The sequence below is a fragment of the Lagenorhynchus albirostris genome, chromosome 17 (assembly GCF_949774975.1).
Source record: "Lagenorhynchus albirostris chromosome 17, mLagAlb1.1, whole genome shotgun sequence".
NCBI lineage: Eukaryota > Metazoa > Chordata > Mammalia > Artiodactyla > Delphinidae > Lagenorhynchus > Lagenorhynchus albirostris.
Genome location: NC_083111.1, coordinates 64235658 through 64262735, shown reverse-complemented (window position 1 = coordinate 64262735; position 27078 = coordinate 64235658). Strand labels below are relative to the sequence as shown.

General features: G+C 43.2%; 1 protein-coding gene across 1 annotated transcript in view; it reads left to right on the top strand.

The window, feature by feature from the left end:
- Positions 1-16007: 16007 nt before the first annotated feature.
- Positions 16008-27078, top strand: part of SNTB1 (syntrophin beta 1) — a 231470-nt gene continuing 220399 nt past the window's right edge. Inside the window, exon 1 of the mRNA XM_060127700.1 lies at positions 16008-16749. Coding sequence (XP_059983683.1) covers positions 16176-16749 — 574 coding nt within the window. The 5' untranslated portion in view covers positions 16008-16175. The remainder of the gene's footprint in view (positions 16750-27078) is intronic.

Genomic DNA, 27078 nt, shown 5'->3' with positions numbered 1-27078 from the left:
AAACAGTTAAACTGCACATAAGTCAATAAAGTAAAACTCAAAATGTTTCTTAACATGTTGGTTTCACTATGATTCCTAGGGTCAATCATTTTTTTAAATTTATTTATTTTATTTATTTTTATTTTTTGCTGCGTTGGGTCTTCATTGCTGCACGTGGGCTTTCTCTATTGGCAGCGAGCGGGGGATACTCTTCCTTGAGGTGCACGGGCTTCTCATTGCGGTAGCTTCTCTTTTTGCAGAGCACGGGCTCTAGGCACATGGGTTTCAGTAGCTGCAGCATGCGGGCTCAGTAGTTGTGCCTCACAGGCTCAGTAGTTGCGGTGCATGTGCTTAGTTGCTCCACGGCATGTGGGATCTTCCCACACCAGGGCTTAAACCCATGTCCCCTGCAATGGCAGATGGATTCTTAACCACTGTGCCACCAGGGAAGCCCTCAATCATTATTAACGGTTGTACATGTATCCTTTCGGATATGTTCCATGCATGGAAAAATATACATAGACATATGTAGAGAGAGAAAGAGAGACACATATGGATATGCATATCCTATTGTTTTATACAAAAAGCTCCTACTATAGCTACTATTCTATTATTTGCTTTTTTGACAATATTATTATTTTATTGAGATGTAACTGACATATAACATTGTATTCACTTTAGGTGTACAACATAATGATTTGATACATGAATATATTGTGAAATGATTATTATCATGATAACTTTAGTTAATATCCACCACTACACATAGTTACAAATTTATTTTCTTCTGACAAGAACTTTAAAGATCTACTTTCTTAGCAGCTTTCAAATATGCAATACTCCATATTGTACATTACATCCCCAGGACTTTGTCTTAAAACAGGAAGTTCGTACCTTTTGACTTAATATGATCTTGACATCCTTAAAAATGTTTGCATTGTATTCCCTATTCATGGACAAATATGTTGTTTCCAGTTTTTTACTATTATAAAAAACACAGTACCTTTGTGCATTTGTGTGAGTATATCTGTCAAAAAATTCCTGAAAAGAAAGAGCTGGGTCAAAGCCCACAAGCATCATAAGTAGTGCTGAAAAGCCCTCCAAAAATTTTGTTTCAATGTATAGCCCACTGATAGGGAAAGGAGTTCAATCTCCCTACACTATCTTTAAGATTATTATCAAATGTCTTAGATCTTTGCCAGCCTGAGAGATTAAAAACAAAATGCTTTATTGTTTTAATTTTTATTGTTAGTGGGGCTGAGAAGCTTCTGCTAAATTTATCATTTATCTGTTTTTTCTTTAAAAAAATTTTTTTAATGTGATGTTTTTTGTTTATGTCCTTCCAGTATTTGAATCTTGCTGTTTCCTCGAGGACTCTGGCTCCGTGTGCCTTGGGTCACCACGCATAGGAACTCCTGCTGTAATTCAATCTCTTTCTGACTTCTGACACCAGCCACTCAGCTGGCATCTTGGCCTGAGTGCCTTGGTTCCAACTGCCCTCGTACGTAGATGGGAGAGGGGCTCTGGTGGGCAGGTTTGGACACACTCATCCAAAAGGGTTAAGTGACAGAATGAAAAACTATAGCCCTTCTTTCCTAAGTCATATCTCCTCTGTGAGTCAGAGGAATAGGTTGTATAACCCTAGGCCTCTCCAAGCTGGTGTGAATCCTCACCCAGAGTCCAAGATCTCCAACAGCACCACATTTCCTAGTGAGAAACCATTACTCTTAAGTGAAGACTTTGCAGAAAGCCCAAGCTCTACCATCCTACTGTCATGCTATGTCAGAGTTGAATTCCTTTAGGAATGGTTGAGAGGAGCAGGGTCCTCCAGGCAATAAGGTTTCCCCAGCCCGGGGCCGTCTTTAGCTCACAAGGTTGACTCTGGCTAATACATTTCTTAGAGCTCCTGGAAGCACCTCTCAGAAGCAACTGAAGCCTCAGAATACAAAGGAAATACTAGAGAAAGTGGAGTCTACGAAACCAAGCTCTGGCTTTGCAAAGTGCATCTGTGGGCCATAATTTTGGTAGGTACACAATTTGAAGAACTTGTTTGTAAGAACCTATGCAAAGCCCGGTGTTGTGAGGCAAGCATGTATAAAACCCTCCAGAGGCCTCTTATAGGCTCCTTCACTGTCCCCTAAGAAACAGCATGGTTCAACCCACTCTGCCTTATTCAGGGAGGCCCCTTCCCTCTTCTCCCACGGATGCTGCAAAATCTTGCTTTTCATCCCCTTCAGGGAATACCTGAACTCAGGAAGCTGGGGCACTTGGCAAAAGCAGCAAAGTCCCCTTTAGAACAAAGAGGCACAGCTGTAAATGCAGCTCTGAGGACACGCCATACTCACCCACAGCGCTCTCCAGCGAGGAAAACCACTGACCTCTGAGAGAGACCGTGCATCACTTAGTTTGAACCAATCACCCACTTATTACTCATGCTTTTCCAACCCCCATGTGCCCTCCTCAAACCACTGGGTCTGCACCAGTCCTGCTCTCCGTTTCTTTCAAGTTCCAACACAACACTTACTGTTCTGACCCTGTCCTTCTCTGAGGGTGCCCACCTTCCACATTTTCCTGGACACTGAAGGGTTTGGTCCCTATCGCGATGGGCTCCTTTGTGTTCACAGAGTCAGAACGGCACGGTGAAACCCTCCAGGACTTTGACATCTGGCAGAGGTGCAGCTGAATCCCAGCTCTGGCATTTGCCACCTATGACCTTGGGCAAGGTACGTAATAGTTTCCTCCGTTGTCGGGTGGATAATCACAGTTGCCCTGGAAAGTTGTTCCAATGATTAAATCAGATAATTATGTAAAGTGCTTAGCTCTGTGCTTGATTCATGCTATGAGATCTAAATATTATTCTTAGCTTGACCTCTCTTTTTTGGTAGTTTCACATAATCCTTTTCTTTCAAATCCAAATTGTCTATCCTTTGAGATCACAAACCAAGTCCTATGTTTTTTTTAAACCCCATAAAAGTGTCTAGCCCAGGCTGTTTATGGATTAGTCAATAACTGTTTCTGAAATTATTGGAATATTTAGACAATATTATGGTAAAAGGTGAGAAAGATGGGAATCACGTGTAAGAGTTGATGGCCTCAACAGAACTGGTACAGTGCTGTACAGAGCATGATTCTCCAGATACTGAAGAAAAATGCTCAAGTTTGACTCAGAAAAGCTGAGTTATAATAACCTTGGCAACCTTGGTAAAGTCACACAACCTTGGGTTCTCGTCAGAAAATAATGCTTAACAAAACCTGCCTACCTTTCTGGGACATGTTGAGGTTCAACTGCCACCATCTATATGAAAACATTTTCAAACAGTAAAATATAGTATAAAAATGAAAGAGCTGAGAATGGCTGGGTAAATTAGACTTCTTAAGATTACCTAGGAAAGGAAGAAAGAGGTAGGCTGTTTCTCCTGGAAACTGCCCAGTGTCTGAACATTGTTAGGATTTGTAGCCTTGAAATGTGTACATAATCTGATCCTCCCCTGGATGACAGAGGGTCAGGCCGTACTTCCCAAGACTGCTCAGAACCAGATCTGCTAGCCCCTTCCACTCTGCTCCTGTGCCCAAGTTAACACTGCAGTGGCTAAAAGCTGATTTCTAAAATATTAGGAGACTTTTTGGGGAGCAAAATCCAGGTACTTACCCCGAAATGTTCTCTGGGTTGACTACATTTACAAAGAATGTACAGTGCAGAGAATTCTGAGACTCCTATAGATTCAAATAAACCCCAAATTTATCTCTATACAAGTCCCATTTTTAGCACTTTTTGGGTCAGGTTGGTTTCTTTTCATTTGCTTTTGCTGCAAGTTTGTGGAAGTGTTTGCTTCTTGACAAGTAGGAGTTGGGAAAGAGGTGGAAAATTACAATCTGATAGCCACACCATGCCTTTTGGGCAAGAACCTAATAGAAAAACATCGAGTCTGGTGTTGAACCATACAGCAGAAAACAGAAGGTCTAGCATCCTATTTCTGTCACTAGTTTGGACAGTGGTATAGGCTGAAGGCACATACCATGAAGCAGAAGAAAGTCCAACTGGCTAGTTGCCATAAAACCTACCTTGTAGCATTACACTTACTGTATGAGCAGGGATGGGACCTCCTTGGAGCTCAGAGGTTTCATTCTATGCTGTGAGAACATGAGATTGTAACAGATTATGTACTGAAGACTGAAGACAGACCAAACATATGCCAACTTCCCAGAGACTGATATAAACATCCAGAGCTCCAATTCGGTTATGTATAGTGGGAGGTACCAAGTCATGACCCAAAGTTCAAATCCAGCCTGCAGCAGTCTTTGTTTTGCTTGTCATTTATTTTATTTCTGGAGCTAAATAATATTTTATGCAAATTTGAGCCAAAGGTTTTTCCAGCTTTACTGTGGTATAACTGACGTATAACACTGGGCAAGTTTAAGATGTAAAACATGATAATTTGATATACATTTATATTGTGAAATGATTACCACAGTTAGGTTAGTTAGCACATCCATCACTTCACAGAGTTATCTCTTTTTTTTAATGGTAAGAACTTTAAAGACCTACTCTCTCAGCAGCTTTCAAGTATACAATACAGTATTGTTAACTACAGTCACATACTATACATTAGATCCCCAGAACTTATTCATCTTATGTCTGAAAGTTTCTACGTTTAACCTCCTTCACCTATTCTTCCCCACCCATCTGGCATCCACCAATCTACCCTCTGTTTCTATGAGTTTGGTTTTTTTAGGTTCTACATGTAAATGAAATCATAGAATATCTTTCTTTCTCTGTCTGGCTTATTTCACTTAGTATCATGCTTTCCATGTCCATTCATGTTGTTGCAAATGGCAGGATTTCTTCTTCTTTATGGCTGAATAATATTCCATTATACATATAACTCACATTTTCTTTTTCCAGTCATCCATTGATGGACATTTAGGTTGCTTGTGTATCTTGGCTATTGTGAATAATGCTGCAATGAACATGGGGGTGCAGATATCTCTTCAAGATAGTGATTTCATTTCCTTTGGATATATATTCAGAAGTGGGATTTCTGGATTATGTGATAGTTCTATATTTAATTTTTTGAGGAACCTCCATACTGTTTTCCATTGTGGGTGCACCAATTTATATTCCCACCAACAGTGCACAGCATTCCCTTTTCTCCACATCCTCACCAGAACTTGTTAGGTCTTGTCTTTTTTTTTTTTGCGGTACGCGGGCCTCTCACTGTTGTGGCCTCTCCTGTTGCGGAGCACAGGCTCCGGACGCGCAGGCTCAGCGGCCACAGCTCATGCGCCCAGCCACTCCACGGCATGTGGGATCTTCCCGGACCGGGGCACGAACACGTGTCCCCTGCATTGCCAGGTGGACTCTCAACCACTGCGCCACCAGGGAAGCCCCAGGTCTTGTCTTTTTGATAACAGCCATTCTAACAGGTTGAACCAAATTTAGAAAGTCATTTAAAAGTATATTTCTTGATTGTTTTGGCAAATCAGAGCATCTGGCTCCTATGCTTTTCCCAAATGACAGCAATCACTGCCTGTTCCTGAACAACACTGGCTCTTGACAGGGAGCTTGTGCTCTCCGGGTTTGCGTATCTCTCACCTCTGATTATTATCCAACACGGGGATCATTTATCATGGTGTTTGCAGAGAAATATCTCATCTATACTTATGTCTCTATCAAAATTTGGAAAATTTAATAGAAAACTAGAGGGCAGAGTATTTTAAGAAAACTGAAAGAGGACATATTTCCTTTTGGGGGTAAAGAAGAAACATCCTCATCAAATATATATATATATATATATATATATATATTATCTATCATCATCATCCTATGGTCATAAGCTTCTCTCTTCCCCAAGGTAAAATCACTTTAGCCGTGAAAAACTTGCAGAGCTTACGATTATAATTGACTTTTTGTGACAGAATCTAAGTTCACTCTAAGTTGATTCTTTGGGGGAAAACAAAATTCTCTCTTAAAAGGAAAAAAAAAAAAAGAAGATAGAAGAAGGAAAGAAAGAAATCCCCAACCAGCCTGAAACACATTTTTCAGTCACTTGATTTTCTGGAAAGAAAATAAATGGCAATAAAGTGTTTTGCATTGGTGAAAAAAATAAGACTCCCTTGCTCTGACTGTAATCTACAGCTGCCTTTACTTGGGGGCATTGGTGCTGGTGACATTGAAAAGAATAGCCATAGTTTTTTTAGCCTTTCAGAAAGCCAGTGAGACAGAGTTTAAAACATACCCGTGTTAGGGCTGCCAAAGACTCATTCTTTGGAAGAGAGGTTGATCCTCTTGTGGGTTTCCCTTTCAGAATGATTGTAAAGGCCCTCACGCAGAGGACCGCAGATGTAAAATCTGAGTTTCTATCAACTGAAGCTTAAAATATAGTGAAGGTGTCAGGGTGACCCAGTGGAAAGGGGACAGGATGTGGAGTTTGTCAAGCCTCAGTCTGAATTTCAACTCTTCCACCCAAAATTGATGTGACCTAGAATGGGCTTATTTCTCTGTGTTTCAATTCCCTATTTATGAAACATGGATAACTTCTGCTTCACAGAGAAAACATAAATTGACCCATTGTAGGCACATTCAAGTGTTGATTCTGATTCTTTTGTTTGTTTGTTTCCTTTATGTACAATAATGTTAGCTAACATGGACTGAAATGTTTACTATCTGCCAGACCGATGCCCCTTCACCTACATTCCAGTTTTCTCCTGCTTTTAAAGTTGCTCTAGTCCCTTTCCTAAATTTGAATACACTAGAGCAGGAGTCATTCTTTTTTTCTGTAAAGGACCAGGTTAGAAATATTTTTATATTTTTGACCATCTCTACTGTCAAAGGGTTCAAAGGTCAAAGGGCTCTATAGTTTGTCAGATTATTCAAACCTGCTATTGTAGTATGAAAACAGCCATATATATTATATATATATAATATATATATTATATTATATATATTATATATATTATATATAATATATAAATATTATATATTATATATAATATATATAATATATATACAAATGTCTGTGGCTGTGTTACGATAAAAGTTTATATATATATAAATATATAATATATAAACAAATGTTTATAATATATATAATATATAAATAATATATAATTATTTATATATATAAACAAATGTTTATATATATATTTAAATATATATAAACAAATGTCTGTGGCTGTGATATATATATAAACAATGTCTGTTTATATAAATATATAAACATATATTTATGTTTATATAAATATATAAACAAATGTCTGTGGCTGTGTTACGATAAAAGTTTATTTACAAAAAAAAACAAAGAGCTGGACCAGGGACCATGGTTTGCTGCATCAGAACCCCCTTGATAAAATGTAAATTTCCAGACCCTACCAAAGACCAGAATCATCAGAATCCTTTGGAGTGAGGCTTACGTTTCTGCATTATTATTCCCAACTCTATTTTGAAAAAAAAAAAAAAGTATTAAGCCTATCAATAATTTGAAAGAATCGTACAATGAATCCCCATTTATCTTTCACTAAATTAACTTATTATTAATTTTGCATCATAGATCTCCTCTTTCTTTTGTACTCTGCCTCTATGTTTGAAAGTCAGTTGATACTTTGCCACATTTTCTTGATAATCCCTCCCTTTCTCCATCTGAAAGTCAGTTACAGGCATCAGCACGTATCTTCTAAGAAGAAAAACTTTCTACGATTATCACCTGCAAGAAACTTAATTAACATGGATACAATTATATGATCAAATATACAGTCTGTATTTAAATGTCTTTAATTGCCACACACAAAAAATTCCTTGTAGTTTTTCTTTTATTATTGAATCCAAGGTCTTGCAATTTATTTGGGTTTCATGTCCCTTTAGCTTCCTTTCTTTTAGAAAATGCCACCCTGTTTTTTGTCTTCCATGACTTGACACTTTTGAGAAGCCCTGGCCACTTATTTTATAGAATCCCTGCAATCTGGATCTGCCTGTTACCCCATATTTAGATATTTAGATGGTAGATTGGATCAAGCATCTATATGGTGATCTGTGCACCTTTACTGAAATATATCCTAAGGACAAAATGAACTGCAGAGAAATTTTGAACTTACTAAGTAGGTTTGTTTTTGGTACTGCTATCAGGATAGTAATAGTAATTCTGAAACAATTTCTTTTTGTAATGTAGGACACACCAAAATGAATAACTCTATTGACATGTATGAAAACCAGATTTCTCACATATTGGGAGACACAAATATGGAATAAGGAAAAGTAAGAAAGTATCTCATGGTGTAGCATTTGAAATGATAATAGGAGTATGAACTCTATCTACCTATCATCATAGTTTAAATCAGCACACCTAGTCTCCAGATCTTGATTTTTAAATCACATTTCACACTGAAAGGAACCAGGGGTCCTTAAGGAATGGCTGATCCCAGGGCTAGGCAGATAAAATACAAGTTGATCCTGAAATAGCTTGTTATGCCAGAAAGCAAAAAGCAAAAAGCAAAAAAAAAAAAAAGTGCTTGATAATGAGGACCTGTCAAAAGAACACAAGAGGCAGCTTGAAGAGGTTCATACTGGCCATATTTGATATATTTAAGCAGAAAATAGAAAAATGATAGTAATGAGTTAGAGCGCATTAGATAAGAATCTATATCACAGTGAAATTCAAAACCAACAACAAAAATCACTGTATATAGAAAAAAGTTCCTTGCTTCAGAAGGAATAATAAATGTGGAAGAAATTATTGAATTTGATACCTGCTTTTTTAACATGTTCCCCAGGTGGTTCTAATTCCCTCCAACCACTGGGAACAACTACTAGGTGTCTCCTTGACACTGTTCAATTTTATAATAGCCATGAATCTTAAACATAGCCCCAGGTCTGGAGAACCTAATACTTAATAGAAATATATGAAAAATAGAAATTCTAGTGAACCTGTGACAATTTGTTTTCTCTTTCAAAACACTTCTGAAAGTATTTTCCCTCGCTGTTTAATGTATCAGTCATTCCGGCTACTCCTGAAACCTGCCTTTCTATTGTAGCGTGGTCCTAGGAGAAGTCCTGCTTACTTTCTCCATAATCCCCTGCCCCTGCAGTGCAAAGTCTTATCACCCGTGGAGACAGGAAAAGGAGGCAGTTGCCTGGGACTGCCTCCAGGCTCAGCCTCTTGCTTGCTCTATTTTTTTTTTTTTTTTTTGTCCCTTCACCAGGCAGACCAGAGCTTTCAGGCAGTGATTGCCAACTTCGAGTTTAGTCCAGTGGACACTGCGTGTAAATACAGTGTCTTGCAATGCCTCAGAGGGCTTGAATTTTCATTCCAGAAGTAGGGTAGTAGCCCTTTGCCTTTAAATATGTCTTCTGCCTATGGGTTTCCAAGTTTTGCAATTAATTGGGGCTACTTTTGCATAGTTCTAGTTTAATTATGCAGAGAAGCAATTCAAAAGTTAGCATATAGTTATGAATTTCTCTCCCCATAAACACTTTTCCTTTGCTCCCATATTCAAATCGATTGCTAGACCCTATCAATTCTGCTTTCAACATTTTTCAAGCATCATCCTTTGACTTTTCACTTCCTTGCTACCACGTTTTAAAGACGTGTATGGAAGAAATTTTGATTTCTTATTCCTCTTTACCTTTGCACCGGGACGTCTTCTATGCCTGCTTAGGCCAACTTGCTAAAGTTTTAGTATGTGGTGGGATACACCTTGCCTACTAGGATTTCAGAGTCATTTTATTCAACATGTCTTCAGTATGGGATCTCACCTATCCTTCTACAGTTTTAAAAAAGAATCAAATTTATATCCCTTAGGAAAAGTGACTTAAATTTACAGCATGGATATTAAAAGACTGGGAATGGTTGGTTTCAGCAGAAGTAGTTATGGAAGAGAACGAGAGAGAGTGGAACTCAATAAGAAAAGAGAGAGGATAAGCATCTATAACCACAATTCTGCCTCGAGCTAGTCTTGTTGCCCAAAGTCACCACTACAACATTCTAAACACAGTGAGCAATCAGATAACTCACCTGACCTACTGGCTGAGAGCCTGGGTGGTCGTCTATCTAGTTTACCAAGGATCCACCCAGCTATCCACCAGGTCTATGCAATAGAGTGTGTTGGCCAACGCACTTGAAATGGATGATGTGCCTGTAGGCCTCCTGGGGCACGCCAGAGAAGAAAGGACCTGCTCAGCCTTCTGTTCAAGCGCTGTGCCCCAGTCTCAGTGCTTCATCTTTAAAATAAGAGTCACTCCTCCTGTGCCTTGAAGAAACTTTGAGAGCCAACGTGGAGTCTTCCGTGGGTCTCCCCTTCTTGCAGCAAGTAGCCTCAAGGGTCCCCTTGGGCTAAGAATTGCATCTGGGCAATTCCTCGTTTCTCAAGGTGGTCTCTGTTGCCAGTTAAGACTCCTCAGTAGGTCTCTGTGAGGCTTCAGTGGCCTCAAAGCAGAGGGTCCAGATGGGGGCCTGACTGAGCCCTCTGCTGTCAATCTCAGCTTGCTCTAGCTGCAGCCACTAATGACAACCTTGTTTCCTTACAAATTCCAGCCTGTGACTTTGGGGCCATGTCGTTACTTGTAAAAAACCTATTCTTCTGTTGTCTTTGATGGGGTCAAAAAAATTCATGTAGTTACATAAAAATATCTGATTCACAGGGAAGCCAACTATATGTCTTGTGTTGGGACAGTTCAAAATGTAGTTCCTAGACGACTTTTGCAAATCGTTCTTGTTGCCAGACGTGCTCAGACATTGCTGTGCAGTTGTGGGGGAGGATGGAGGGAAGGGGAGGGGAGATAGTTTTTTGGTCTTTTTGCTTTTTACCTTCCCCAAGAGGGGACAGTCTGGCCAGCTTGCTCCAGTAATGCAATAAAGACATTGCAATAAATAAAGCAAAAAATAGTGAAACAGTAGGGAAAGGGGCAGGTCACAACCTTTAAAGGAATGACATATCCTGAGGACACGACATAAACTGATTACAACCAAATAGGTCCAAGATGGTGGACGAGTCAACTTCCTCCAGACCTTGAGCCCCAGTATACACTCGCTGTAACACATCAGCACTCTAAATGACACATCCACAGGCGCCATGACAGTTCCAAGGCCGACCATAAAGGTCAAAAAGTAGGTGGTGGCCCAATTCCTGGGAATCTCCACCCATTATGCAAAATAGCTAGAATACTCCTCCCACTCATTAGCCTACAAATTTACCCACCCCTATAAAAACTGACAACCCCATACCCTGGGGCTGCTCTCGCCTTCTGAGGTGGTCCACACACTGTCCATGGAGTGTGTCCCTCTCTAAATAAATCCACTTCTTACCTGTCACTTTGTCTCTCACTGAATTCTTTCTGTGATGAGACATCAAGAACCTGAGCTTCATTAAGTCCTGTGACCAAGTGTGTGATCTCAGTTGAAAGGGTTTTGGCCGGGTTCAAGGCCCAGCTACGTGGATGCAAGTCCCAATCAGGGTTTTGGCCAACTTTGAGTCTTGGATGCGTGGGTTCAAGCCCCAATCTGGGTTTTGAGTCCCAGCCTGAGGGTTCAAGTCCCAATCTGAGTTGCACAGTTTTAGTTTCAATAGTGAGAAGAAGAAATAAAATAAGAGTCACTAACCAGAATTATGATTCAGAATCTGGAATCCGGCTGCTCCCATTCATTTCACACTCAGTACTGCAGCCCTCTCATTCTCCCCATGAGCTCTTTATGTACATGTCTGTCTTGCTGTCTTAATTATCTTTGCATCCTTGGGTGTGCCTGTCTCCAGCACCTTCCACAGTGTTTTATAAGAGCAGGTACTCAGTAAGCATTTGGTCAACACGTATGTACACAGGTAGGCCTCAGCTTAGGAGCTCTGCATTTCAAGCACCCTCCTGCCCCTCTGTCATTCTGTTCTCTAATTTCCCCTCAGATGTCAAGGAGCTTTCTGCCTCCTCTTCTTCACAAGGTAAATACCTTATATCCAAACTCCATTCTGTAATTGGATAAATCCCCCTAAAGATGCTCAACCTATCTTCAGGAAACAGCATCAAAAGTACAATGATCCTATTTTCCAAACCTAAACACTGGAGCATGTGTTCTAACCAGTAAAAATTGACTCAGTAGGTATTAGGAAGTAATACAGTCTCTCGTTATCCGAGGGGGATTGGTTTCAGAACCCCAAAGGATACCCACATCTGAGGATGCTTAAGTCCCTTATATTAAATGGCATAGAGCAGTGGGCTTTCCATACTGCAAGTTCCGCATCCACGGATTTAACCAACTGCTGATACAGAGGGCCAACTGTAGTTGTAATTAAGACAGTTCCTGACAATCCAAAATGTATGATGGTTGAGGCTCAAAGAGGACAAGGAGAATGGATTGTGCTGTAATCCTCCAAGGCCCTCCTTTGTGGTCTGGCCCAGTCTATCTCTCTGATCTCCCCTCTGGTCTCTCTCTTCCTCCCAGGGGCTGCTCCAGCCATGCTGGCCTCCTTTGGTCCCTTGAACCAGGCAAGCTTAGTTCTATCTCAGGTGCTTTGCTCTGGCTCTTCCCTCTCACTGGGACCCTCTTCCCTAGATCTCTGCAAGATTCCCCTCTTCTTACCATCCATGTCTCAGGCAAAAGTCACCTCCTCACAAAGGCTTTCCTTAACAGTGGCCACCCACAGATGTCCCTTGCCCCTCGTCACTCTAGACCCTGTTGCTCTGTTTTATTTTCTTCCTGGTATTTACTTCTCCATGAAAGTGTCTTAAGTTTGCAGTCTTTCTCCACCTCCACCCTACCGCCCACTATGATGTAAGCCTCATAGGGCACATCCTACCATTTGTCTGCTCGCATATCACAGCACCTAGAACAGTGCCTGGGACAGGACAGATGCACCACCAAACTTTGTGGAATGAGGGAGGAATACTGCCCCTTCTTGCTACTGCTCCATCACTATCCTCTGCTCTGTGCTGCTGAGGATTTCGTGGCCTGTTTTTGCAAGCCTAAGTCCACCCAAACATCTGCAGGAAAATGCACCTCCCACAGCAAAGGGGCACCCATGGGAAGATCCCACTTTGGGCTGGGTGGAAATGGAAGTCAAAAGTTTAGGACAGAAGGAGGAAACAGAACTGGAGACAGAGCTAAGTAAAAGAAATCTGGTTAAAAAAAGGAGGAGGGGACTTCAGCTGTAATATCTGGAATGCTCAAGTTGGACTGGGATTCATAACCCAGTTGTGTCTTTGTCACAAACCCACCACGTGGCCTTGGATTTGTCACTGCTCTTCTCTGAGCTTCAAAGGCCACACGCATAAAGTGAGGAAGCTAGTAGTCTTTTCAGACCTGTCCAGTGACCATTCTTCAAAAGGGGAGACCTAAGAGAACATAATCTGTCCTAATTGTAAGTATTACAGGGCTGCGGTGCAGTAGTCCCATCTAGAACCAAGAAATGAGGTAAGTAAAGTTTACCTTTGAGAGTCAGCCTTACTGCTCAGGGGCCAGATATGCAGAGCTGTGTGAGGGATAAGAAAGGGCTTTTAGGCCAGCAAGACCACAGTAGTCATCAGCTTCAACTTACTAACATGTCTAAAGAAAAGAATGTGTCAATTCTGGAAGGGCCGGGTGTGCTCTAACTTTGGAAAGCAGGAGAGGCCAGAGAGACAAGGCTGGCTGCCCCTTTCTACACACATCTAGGGGAAGGGTCTAAACCCTCAGGGCTTTCCTCCCAGTGGAAAGGCTGGCCTCAGTCCAAGGTGAACACTGGGGCTGACAGGTTCTGAGCATTTTTAGGACAGTGTAGGACAATGATTAAGGTCCAAATTCTTCACACCTGGGTTTGTATCCTGACTCTGCCATTCATTAGCTACAGGACCAGAACAAGTTTTACAATCTGTACCTCCACCTTTCCACCTGTGAAACAGGAGAGATGATAATAGTAAGTATCCCCAAGAATTACTGGGAGGATTAAGTGAACATGTATAAAGCACTTAGAATAGGGGCTATTATTCTAATTCCATTGGTGAAGGCATCTCTGGCTGGCATGTATGCCTCAAGCCTAATGACATTGAATATTTGCTCTTCTCCTTCTGATGCCACTTTCAACAAGCAACCTACTGCTTCCCATGTAGGGCTGCTTACCCGGAAAAAAAATGTGCTTATCACAGAGATTCTGAGAAATTCCCGTCCCGGAGCTTGCAATTTCTTATGGCAAATTGATACATTACTTCTAGTTATGCCTGGGCCTCTGACATCGCTTGACCACAGAGGCAAGATACAGGTGTGATGTGAATGGAGGATTTCAGTCCAAGGGCGATCTGTTTTGATTTCTAAATCATCACACTGGCATCCTGGTGCCTATCTCCACCTCAGTGCGTTTGGCAGCACTCAGGCTCCTGAAGAGCGACGTGTGTGAGTCCTCAGCCTCTAAAGCAGAGGGCAGCCCCCAGATGGTTTTCCCACCCAACACTGGAGCCGCCTGTGCTGTCCTGGCCGTGAGTACCTTTCCATGAAAGAATAAACAGCTTTTGGAACACTGGTGGGTTAGAAATATAGGAAATAAGGTTGCTACAAGCAGAAGTATAAATCTAAGCATTCCCCTTGACCTACCTGCAGTGACTTCTTTTCCTCAAAAACAAAAAAACAAAAAAACCCAAAACTCAAATGTTTCCATTTCATTCTGGGACCCTACCTGGAATACCAACCACCCGATCTCTGGGGATTGGTCTGGGTTTTTAAACATTCTCAATTAAAAGTGTGAGTCATTCTGGAAGGGTTAGAGAACTTCCAGTGATAATACACATCAGTGGGAATGTGTTCAATAGATTACTTTCCTCCTGACACCTTGCTGGGTTGTGTTTACCTTTAGGAATTCTCAGATCTGTAAATTTTGTTTTGGTTTTTGGAGAGAGGGCAGAGAGAGGAGGGAAAAGGAGGGAAAGGAGAAGTGTGAAACACTTCCAGAGTTCCATGAGACCTGCTTGGGGTTGGGGAGAACTTGAGAGGTTCAAGGACCAGGAGGGTTCTGGGAGGTTCATCTAAGACATGGGTTATGTTGGCATTTCCGCATTGGCCTGGGAAAGTAACCAATGATTATAATATCATTTCCCAGGAAAAATGCAGCTAGAGCTCCACATATGTCACTCATAAAGGAACTTTTGAGAGACAGTCCATTGCAACTGAGTTCTTAAATGGTGGACTTTCTATATTGGATCTCGGGAAGAAAGAGAACGTCACAGGAAGCATTTGGGTGGCACTGGGGGAAAAAAAAAGATAGGTCAGAAGCAGAGAGCATATAATGTGCCAGAAATGGAAGAACATCTGTCTCTGGGGTCTGGGGCAGGCAGCGACCTGCTAAAAACCCCAGCCAGCAAAGACACCTCTCCAGAGACCCGGCAGAAAGATGTCCTGCATTTAAAAAGAAGTTTCCCGCACTCGGGTTATGCTGACGTTTCATTTTGGGGTCTTGGGACAGCCTTCCCTCGTGACTCTCAGGGAACCCAGGGCCTCTGCCTGAGTCTACCTGATAGTCCCTGCGAAAAGGAGAGACAGGTAAGAACTCAGCAGGAGAAGCCGAGACTTGGTTTGAGGAAGCCAGAGGGAGGAGATTTGAATCTAGACACCCCTGGGGGGTAGGACTGAGAAGCGATTCTACAAAGGGTGTGAAAGGGGAGGGGGCTTGGGAGCATCAGGCAGGGGACCAACGCAGGACACACAGACCACGCCAACGTGCGGTGTGGGCGCCCGCGGAGAAGGACGGGTGGAGAAGAGACGCCTGGGGCGGGGTGGAGGGGAAGCTGTCCCTGCGGCGACGTGCGCTCGGAGGAGGGAGGCGGGGAGGGTCGAGCGGGCGCGCGGCGTGTGACCGCCGAGGCTGCGGCGGCTGGAACAGGTGAGCGGCCGCCGGGCGCTGGGTCCCCGCCCTTCCCCGGGAGCGACTCCCCCTACCGACCCTCGCCGGCGCTTAGCCGTTACGCGGCTTCCCCTCGGTTTGGGGTTTTGCCACTGGCAGCTGGGTTTTTTCCCCTTTCCTGTTTCTGTCTCTCCTTCTTCTTTTAGGTTGCTCCACCCCGCCCAGGATCAGGCCAGGGGGAACCGGCCGCACCGCGGTTGCCAACTCGCGCAGGGCGCTTTGGCGAAGTCCCGGAGTGGAGTCCCGCGTCCCGCCTCCTCCCTGCGGGGCGCGCTCTCCTTGCTCCCCCCCGCAACCCTTCCCCACTTTTCCCCCCTTTTGCAATCACATGGCATTTTAAGAATGCCGGAAAGATGGCGGTAGCGGCGGCGGCGGCAGCGGCGGCCGGGCCGGCCGGCGGGGGAGGCGGCCGAGCGCAGCGGAGCGGGCTGCTGGAAGTTTTGGTGAGGGATCGCTGGCACAAAGTTCTGGTGAACTTGAGCGAGGACGCCCTGGTTCTGAGCTGCGAGGAGGGCGCTGCGGCGTACAACGGCATCGGGACCGCCACCAATGGCTCGTTCTGCAGGGGCGCCGGCGCGGGGCACCCGGGCGCGGGCGGCGCGCAGCCCCCGGACTCGCCCGCCGGGGTCCGCACCGCCTTCACCGACCTGCCCGAGCAGGTGCCCGAGTCCATCTCGAACCAGAAGCGCGGCGTGAAGGTGCTGAAGCAGGAGCTGGGCGGGCTGGGCATCAGCATCAAGGGGGGCAAGGAGAACAAGATGCCCATCCTCATCAGCAAGATCTTCAAGGGGCTGGCGGCGGACCAAACGCAAGCCCTGTACGTAGGGGACGCCATCCTGTCGGTAAACGGGGCCGACCTGCGGGACGCCACCCACGACGAGGCGGTGCAGGCGCTGAAGCGCGCTGGCAAGGAAGTGCTGCTGGAAGGTGAGGGGTTAACGCCGGGCGGGCCGCTCGGGATGCGCAGCGCACGCCCCCCCCCCCCCCCGCCCCACCGCAGCCGCATCCTCACACCCACCCGCTTGCTGTCACCCACCAGGGGGCCGCAGCGCGCTGCTGGCGGAGTTTTGACAACTTTTGCCCACCTGGGGGCAACTTGTTCCCTCCCTAGGGTTGTCCCAGGCGTTGACCCGTCAGGGGTGTAGGAAAGGGCTAGGCGAAGAGGGTTTCTGTGCCGAGCACCGGGTCGGAGGCGTAATGATGTTGACTCATTTTTTATCCGCGCAAAATCCTTGTGTAGTGTAGGGGCTGGAAGTGAAACTGGCAATGAAGTGTACGCGCCCGCGTTCCGAAGCGAGCTCACTGAGTAATAGCAACTCTGACAGTTTTCTGCTTTGGCACAATTTTCTTCTCAGGAGCCTGGGCTGCCCAGCTAAAAAAAAGGGTTGAATCTCAAAGGGGCCAGAGAGGGGTGGCAACGTGTGAATGCTAGAACTCCCACCACCCTTCCCGATTTCCTCCTTTCAAATTGGAAACTGGGCTTCTGGCTCGGGAGCTGTGCCCAGGGCTGGGAAGTGAGGTGCAGCTGTATGCAAAAGTTCACTTCTGCTGCCAGGTGTTTGGCCGGTGCCTCTGGATTCCAAGTTGCTCCGGTGGAGGGCTGGTGAAGTGGTGTTTCTGCCTGCATCTTCCCCCGGTGTTTCCCCTCCATTCCCCCGGAGTGATGTGGAAACAACTTTGCATTTGTAAACAGTTTCCCCTGCGTGTGAGGTGTCTTAGAAACTACTCTCTTGCGATCTTATGTCCCCATTCTCCTAGTTACCGAATGTGAGCAGAATAGGTAGCACCGTTTTCTGCGCTTTTGTGACTGTGGGGCGTTACGTGGGGCAGAAGGGCAGTGGTAAGGGGATGACGCATTCTCCTTTCCCACTACAGCTGCATTTTTCACTGGATGCCTGCCACTCTGCCCCTTAGCTTGCTTTGTACATAGCTCTTTCAGCACTAATGTCATGGAAATATCTATTTATTCAGCTTTTCCCCTGCTGTAGATTGAGTTATCTGGGGTCTTTGATTTAGTTTGGGTCATCTCCCTTGAGCTCCATGACATGCTTGCTGAGTCAACGAATAAATGAACCCATGGCCATTGAAACAATGTTTCAACTGAGACCTTGTAAACCAGGTGGTTGATTTAAGCCTAAATTAAGAACTTAAGTCAATTTCCTGCTCATCAGTTGTGGTGCTGGTGTGTGAAACCCAGAAAGTTCGAAGTTGGGAAACCAACTGTTCCCTGTAACAGCTGATGCAACTCTCTGGTACATGGCCCACATCCTGGCCTAGAATACACGTCCCCCCCCCTTATTTGTCTAGAGATTTGTGATGTCTTCATATTTAATTGCTACCCAGGATCCAGAAAGTGGAAGGCTATTTGCTTTGGCTTTATGGTTAACATAAGTAAACAAAAAAAGTTTTCTTGATTCAAGTGTGTGTCGGTTTCTGTGACAAGGGGCAGGCGGAATCTGGAGCAAGTGTAGTTTGGACTATAAACGGCTGAATACCTGCTTGGCTTGTAATATTTACTGCAAAATATCAGGGGGCACACAGGCAGGTGGCTTCTATTTCAGGCACTGCCCTTCATTATGTCTCTTCTTCTCCTCAGTTTCACTTTAATGAATAGTGATTTAGCAAAGAAGTAAAAAAAAAAAAAAAAACTCTCTCACCCCAAAAGAGGAAGAAAATGTGACTCGCTACAGTTTAAAATAAACTTAGACAAAGAAAAAAAGTCAAGCAGTTGTCTGACTTTATTGGTGCAGCAACTGAAAAGTGAGCTTTGTAAAAATCTCTGAAGGTAACATTCTTACAACGGATTGTTGTGTGTTCCAGGCAGGACCTCTAGGGGCAGACCTATGGGCTTCTTAGACACGACCCACCTGGGCTTTGGGCAGCAGTCTTATTCCAAGCCTGAGTTTTCAGAAATTGACTGCTATTAAGATAAGCAAGAAACCCTCCCCCCCCCAAAAAAAAAACAGTGTCTCTTCTTCTGAGAGTATTGGTCCGAAATGAGGTGGGAATGATCATGTATCGTCAAATCAAACAGCACACAACCTCTCTTTTGTAGCTTGGCCTAGTACAGGGATTCCCAGCTGAAGGTGCTTTTCAGAATCACGGGAAGGGCTTTTTAAAATCACCTATCGGGACTTCCCTGGCGGTCCAGTGGTTAAGACTTCGCCTTCCAATGCAGGGGGTGTAGGTTCAATCCCTGGTCCAGGAGCTAAGATCCCACATGCCTCACAGCCAAAAAACCAAAACATAAAACAGAAGCAATATTGTAACAACTTCAATAAAGACTAAAAATGGTCCACATCAAAAAAAAAAATCTTGAAAAAAATTTAATAAAATAAAATCACCTATCTACTTGCTACTGCACTGAAATGCCATCTTGATTTCAGAATTTCTACATAGGAAAGTCTTTGCTGATGTAATCTAGTTGGACCAGAGGGCTAAGGGAGATGTATTAAAGATATATTTATATGGCAAAGACACTGTTTTCTATTTAGATTGCTTTTTTTGGTTTGTATGATTTTTGAGGGAGCGGTTGGAGACTAGTTTCATCCCTCAACCGCAGCCAATAAGACCCCCATTACATGACATGCGCCCCCTAGTGGAGACTGACTGCCTCTACTAATGGTACATCCTGTGAAATGAAACCCCGCCCAGCAAATTTCAATGCCAGCGTTCTAGTCTTAGATTCTGCCACAGAAGGATGTCAACCTCCCTGAGCCTCAGTGTTTTCTGAAAAATGAGAATAAAGAAATGCTTACTTACTGGGCTGCTGTATGGAAGAGCACTCTGAGAATTTAAAAAGGCCTGGGGAGGGGGGCGGGACAGAATGTATCAAATGCCTGCTGTGATTATTTTTACAATTCACATGAAGATGAAATTGCCCCTTCTAAGGGACACACCTTTCCTATTCCTTTACTAGAGTTTATATTTTTTAATTTTTATTGTTTTTTTGTTGTTGTTGTTTTTGTACTATAGAACTGTAATGTTAGGAGACCTTTGCTCTGGGAAAAGAGAATCACAGCAACAGCTAATATCTCTTGAGCACTTAATATGTGCCAGGTTTTACTTATATTTGTTCGTGTACACTTCTGGTAACCCCATGAGGTTAGTGCTACTGTTGCTTACTTTACTGATGGGAAACTAAAGTTTACAGACTTTACACGTTTAAAGTTTACAGGTTATTTGCATAAACTACCAGAGCTAGAAGGCATCCAGGTCTATCAGACTTAAAAGCTCATACTTAAAACCTCCAGGTGAAATTGATACTCTGAGCTTCTGCTTCAACTGCGTGCTTGCATCAGTTGAAGCTTCATCAGTTATTGGGCTCAAGATGTCCTTCCCCACTACTCGAACGTGCTGACATGCTTGGGACGGCTTTGAGCAGGAAACAGCAATTGTGTGGACCGCTCAAAAGGGAGAGACAGGAAAGAGGATTGAGTCTCAAAGCCCTAATCACCAAGTGTCTGGCTATCAAGAGGGAGCTGCTGTGATATGGCCCAAATTTACAATGTGACTGAGCCTCCATCATTAAACACAGGGCGGGCAAAGAGACTGAATTGCAATTCAGACTTAAAGAGTGAATAAACTATGCCAGTGAAGTCAGTGTTAAACCAAACGTGCATTAAAGTTAAGATCAGAAATCTTCACACTGTGAACTCATTTCCCATTTTAGGGAGGTGGGAACAGGGACCCTGCATTCAGCCATGCAGATATTCAACCTCACAACTCCAGGGGTGCACCCTGTGGAGTTGGGCAGGGCATACCTGCATAGACGTCTTTGGCAGCTTTGGGTACAGAAGGGGGGGTGGGGGAAGAGGTTTTTGCCCTTATATTAATAGTAAAATCATAATTTGGCCTATATCAACCTTTTTGTAACTGAAGCGACAATAAAATTGGTTTCTTCAGAACTTTGTTGAGATCGAGGAGTGCAGAATGTTCTGGAAGTGGAGGTGAGGGGTGGACAGAATTATCCTTGGGTACAGAGGTCACTTATGGAACTAGACTAGAAAAAATAGAAACGCAAAGGAGAAAGTCAGAGACAGTTGTTGGCATTAACCTTCTCCATCAGAGTTCCTCCCTCAGTACTACTCCCAGGAATGCTTGTCTGCTGAGATCATCTAAAATGTCACTTTCATAATCACTTTCTCCAGTGGTGGAAGTAGGGATGATGGGGCAGGGAGATGGCAGGGTGCAAGGGAAGGGCAGTGATATTGCTGGCATTCAGTCTCAGGATTGGATGAGAATTTGAAGTTTAAAGAATATTAATTTATTTAGGATGTACAGATTCTTAAAGAATACCCAAGAACCCTGGAATTAGAATCTTGAAACTTGAGTTATCTTTTAACTAATAATTACACTTTTTGCAATATACTTTATTTCTTTGGACCTTAATTTTCTTCATTGGAAAGCTAGAAAGCTGCAGTAAGCCATCTCTAAACCTTATTTCACTTCATAACTTATAAATTCAGACCCAACACACTTTTATTAACAAATCTTTCTAACACCCCTTTTATTATCATGAAATGAATTTCATAAATATAACCTAACTCTAATTTAAGTTTAAAATCAAAATAATGCCCTATTATTAACATGAAAAAATGGAGAAATGAAGTGAATTATAAAAAATATGTTTCAACAGATAACTGCATGGTACAACTACACCAGAGGTCATAATGAAGGCGGTAGATGCTAGGACTTGTATGTAAAATTACTGTCGATGCATAGCTACAAATGAAGATGGGTAGGGGTATGTAGTATCACTTGGGATCTGGAAAAATCTTGCACTGTGAAGGACTGGCTCAGATGTTGCAAGGTGTCTTGGATCCCTGGCGGCTATCACTAAATGCTAGTCGTATGCCAGCATGACCCACCTTGACCTCTAAAATGCCTCCATAAGTTTATGAACTGCTATTGGGGAAGGGCAAGAACCAACCTCTTAAGAACCAGTGTTCTGTAAGAATGCTAATTCTACTTTATAATGCCTAACCTTTTGTAAACTCTTTTTACACGTGTGATCGTACCTAACACTTATATAATATTTACCTTGTACCAGATGCTGTTCTTAGCACTTTACGTGGACCAAATCAGTGGTATCTCACAATAACCTGATGCTATCAGTATGTCTGTTTTACAGATAAGAAAACTGAGGCCCAGATCAATTAAGCCACTTGCCAAAGAAACACAGTGAATAAATGCTGAGGCTGAGATTGAAGCACAAGCCTTAAAGCCTTTGATCCTCATGAACAGCTGTACAAAATAAGCGGACTAGGGATGCTTATCCTCGACTTGTTGATTGGGAAAGCGAAGCTCCAAGAGGTGGAATGATTTGTCTTTATGAGGGCTTTCTTCTACTTTCTTGTTTGAAATATTCGTTTTCTACTATGGCTGTAACAAATAACTAGAAACCCTGGTAAATTAAAACACACATTTACTATCTTACAGTCTGTTAAAGTCAGAAGCCCGATGCTGATCTCACTGAGCTAAAATCAACGTATCTGCAGGGCTGCATTCCTTTCTGGAGGCCCTTTTCCAGAAGCTTCTAGAGACCACTCTCCTGCCTTGACTCATGGCTCCCTTCCATTAAGCCTGGGGTAGCAGTTTGAGTCCGTCTCACCTCTAATCACTCCAACCTCTCTTATACCTCCGTCTTGCATTTTTTTTTTTTTTTTTGCGGTACGCGGGCCTCTCACTGTTGTGGCCTCTCCCATTGCGGAGCACAGGCTCTGGACGCGCAGGCTCAGCGGCCATGGCTCACGGGACCAGCCGCTCCGCGGCATGTGGGATCTTCCCCGACCGGGGCACGAACCCGTGTCCCCTGCATCAGCAGGCAGACTCTCAACCACTGCGCCACCAGGGAAGCCCCCGTCTTGCATTTTAAAGGCCCCTTGTGATTACATTGGTCACATCCAGATAATCCAGGATCATCTCCCCATTTAAAGTTAATGTTTAGCAACCCTAACTCAATTTGCAGCCCTAATTCCCCTTTGCCGTGTGAGGTAACATATTCGCAGGATCTGGAGGCGTCTTCTTTTCAGGGGGTGGTGCAGAGGGATAAGTTTTCTGCTACCACATCTGGTTTGCTAAAGTCATAATGGTGCAGAGTTCCCAGGTAGGACTTCATGAATACACGGAACCACAGTAAAGAATCACTTCCTGTCTCACTGCAAAAGAGTTCTTCATTCATTCATTTATTTATGCCTCTAATGAGTTATTTATTCCGTGTCTTCTATGTGCCACACGCCACTAGGGGATTGCCCTCAAGAAGCAACATTTGAGTGACAGACACAGATCAGCACCGGATCAGCACCGTACAGGCAACTACAGGATGGAGTGAAAAGGGCAGCATGCGGGGTTTTATGGGATGCTGTGGGTTCCCGCGGGAAGGGCAGCTGAGCCCCTCTAGGGCTAGGGAAGGCAAATGCCTCAGGGCAGCCTAGAAAAGAGCTTGGCCATCAGCTGTAGCCCAGTGTGGCTGAGCGGGTAGAATGTGACCTTCAGACCTTGATGAAGGGCAAGACTGAAAAAAGACCAGAGAATTGAGCAGGGGGCAAGGCTGGTAAGCCTTGTTACAGAGTTGGATTTCATTCTGAGGGTGAAGTGTTTTAGGCAGGGAAATGTCACGCTCGGTTTCACATTTCAAGAAGCTCGCTCTCTAGGGCGGTGCTTCTAGCATGAGGTTGGCAGGGCTTTAGTGAAATGACTGGCTCCCTGTTTCCACCCAGCTGCCCTGGGACACGGCCACTTGACCCTGAATTATACTTGGGGGCAACTCCATGAGTAAGGCTTAGGTTTGCAAAGGGGCTTTACTCACATTACGATTTTGTCACCAGGTCACCCCTTTGTGGATGCTTGGACAGGTGTTACAATCTGCCTTTTGCACAGGAGGGTTAGGTGACTGGTCCCAGGTTACCTGTCAGTGACAGAGCTGGAAATCAGATTATCTAACACCCCATCAGCTCTCCTGCTGCGCGCTACACAAACTCAAGACATCGTGTGGGGACCAAAAGAAGTCTCAGAGGAATAAGCCTTGGCCTCTGATTTGGGGAGCCTTACAGTAATTAGGGAGGCAGGGCATTTGAGGCTGACTGTGAAATACTTGAGATTAGTAAGACAAATAGGGTGATTTTGACCCCAGCATATATAGCATAGTACCTGGCAGACATCAGGCTGTTAAAATGTGTTAGAAAAGGAAAAAATGGAAGGACAGATGGAAGGAAGGGAGGGAGGGAGGGAGGGAGGGAGAGAAAAAATTGGGGGATTTAGCAGTGACCCTTTTTTTATGACTCCCATCCTCCAGCACTCCTGCTGTTGGACTATGGTGATAAACATCTGGCATCCGATAATGAAAACTATACCTTTTCCTGTAGAGAAGAGGAATAAAGAAGGGACTTTATAAACCTAGGAAGCACTTACTTAACGTAGACCAGTCTTGAAAGTTCCCAAAAGAGGAGCCAGGCATGATTTTAACCGTGATCCGAAAATGTAATTAATTATCCTTTTCGTGTTATATTTATAACCACTTTGCCTTTGCCCCGCTGTGGCACAGGGACCTCCACATCTGAATAAGTAAGAACGCTTTCTACCCAAGGAGATGAAAACTCTCTGCTTAGATATTTTAATTGTTTCTTTTTTAAGCTTATGTATCAGCCTGAGAATTCAGACCATGTTCCTTAAGTGAAGCTGATCGGAATGGTCCTTCAGTTCCTTCTTTCTGCCGGGGTAGGGGATGTTCTTCTTGTTCAGTGGTGCATTTTAGCCGTCGCCCCGTGAAGTATGTATAAAAATAACTCGCTGCACATGGCTCCACACTTGTGAAAGACATCTAACCAAAGCTACCAGTGTTCTGTTTGGCGAAGGGAAATCATTCTCTGGCAGCTAGTGGCCTGCTAAGAATTCTACTTCAGATGATGCATTTCAAAGCAGTTCATGTTAAAGAAAAGCCAGAATTTCCCCCCGTATTTATAACAGGTGTTTTACGTACCAAACCTCATTACCCACTTCACTGGCTTTGATCTATAATAATGCTTGCCTTTAGCCCTGGTCTGCAGAGTGAGACTTAAGAGAAAATATATAATGTGCACCACAAAGTAAATATCCTAACAGACCCGCACAAATGAGCTGCATTCCCAGCGCGGAATAGACAAGATGGACAGGTTCATGATTAATAATGATTATCATGGATCTTAAAAGGATGACCCGTACTTTAGCTCAGTACTTTTAAAAACTGCTCCTCCCTGTGGACTGAAGCGTCGTTCTTAGCATGTTCATAAGTGTGGGAGGCTCTGTTTAAAATGTAACGGGTTGCTGAGGATGACTGCAGCTGACATGTCCAGTTTGTTTGCATTGCTGTTCAAACTGCTCTTGTTTCTTCCTTTCGCAATTTTGTTTTTTTTTTTTCAAAGTGGTAAAAGACAATGGTTCAGAGGGTGGGCCTTGGATTTATTTTGTCTGGGCTTGAATTTGCAAGTCACCTCTTTCTCCCCGTGTGATCTTGTGCAAGTTACTTAATTACAAGCTTCAGTTTCTTAATCAGTGGGTTCATTGTAAGGAGTAGAGTGATTATGTATGTAAAGTGGTTAGCTCGTTGCCTGGAACCGTAGTCTGCACTAAATAATTAGTAACTGTGTAATATGTCAGGTCTCATGCTTATCTAAGTATTATTTTTGGATAGAGGGTTCAATCCTATAAGTAAAATGAAGGGTTCAATCATATGTTCTATAAAGCCTTTTGGGGGGCACAAGGGACAGCTTGGGATTTGCCATGTTAGGGAACCAAATGATGTAAGTGATGGCTTAGGAGAGTTCGTTTGCCTTGCAGGTGTGAATTATGATCCCACAAGGGTGTATTTCACTGATGAGTTTTAGTCGCATCAGGTGCTTTCCATCAACCAAACCACAGTGTAGGGTGCTGTGGCTTTTAGTGGGCAAATGTGAACTGTGTCTTAAAATGCTGATATGCAGAGGAGTGTTTTGTGAAGGAGCAGTAGGCAAGTAGGGATTTAACCTACACAGCAAAATTCAAAACTCTTTAAAATTTTTTCTAGTAATTATAGGAATGTGGAGATCTTATTAACCCAAAGAAACCCAAATGTTTCTTTTACAAAAAATGTAAAATATTTATGTAATCATTACTAAGTCAGAAATATACTTTAGTTTTTTATTCTGTTATTTAGTACTGTGTTTCATGGTCTCCAAGAGACCATCCAGTGGAAGATATGTCATTGTTTATGTACCCTTAAGAAAGAAAAAACTGTCTAAGATGGGAAGTCTGATAGGTTACCTGCATAAAGTTGGGACACCAAAGGGCTATGCCTTCAATGCAGGAATAAATGAAAAATAAACCCATCACACAAAAAGGGACAACGAAGGCACTCATTTCAAATTTGGTACTGGTGGAAGGAAGGAAGGATATATCTCCAATAATTTTGAATTGCAGGTTGGTTCTAATAAATATTTAGGTCTGAATATACAATGTCAGTGTGAGTTTTAAAAAGTACTTAGGCAGATAATCTAAAGTGTTTTCAGATAGAGAGAGCCCCCGATGAATGATAGGAGAAATTATAAATACTCTCTGCAAGAACTTGGTTTCCATCCCCACCTTCAGAGATTTTAAGGCCCATCCCCCAATTCAAAGATGATAAAATATGAAAAGAAATGGGCAGTTTGAATTGATGAGGTATGGTGTAAAATTGTTACACAACTATTTATTAAAATAATTTTCCTTTTAATGTTTGTAAGGTGGCACCTTGTTGGTAGATTGAAGCAAAAATCTGTAGAGGGATGAGATGAAATTCCTGTTCTAAAATAGAACACCCCAGAGGAGAGACAGGTGTAGAGTAATAAACTACATTTATGTAAATTACAATAAGTTCTATAATAATAAAAAGTTATAAAGGAGTAAATGTTGTGATAGAACTTATGGAATATCTGAAGGTACTAAGGATATATGAAGTGGAAAGGAATGCTTCACAGAAAAGGTGACTTGAGAGTAGGATTACATAAGCAAAGTGAAATTTAAAATATAGGTAATTACATGGCTATCTGGGGCCCTGCATTTCAAATACTTTCATCTGAAATGTCCTTCATCTGCAATGAAAATCAAGGTTAATGATTTTTCTTTTTTGCTTGCGATATCCATATACTGTCCTCTGTTCTGTACTTCATTTTTAGAATTTGTCTAAATCAAAATACTACATGTTTATAGCATTCCTTCGCCTACCCTCCCCCATATCTTCTCTCCTGTTCCCCAGAATATTAG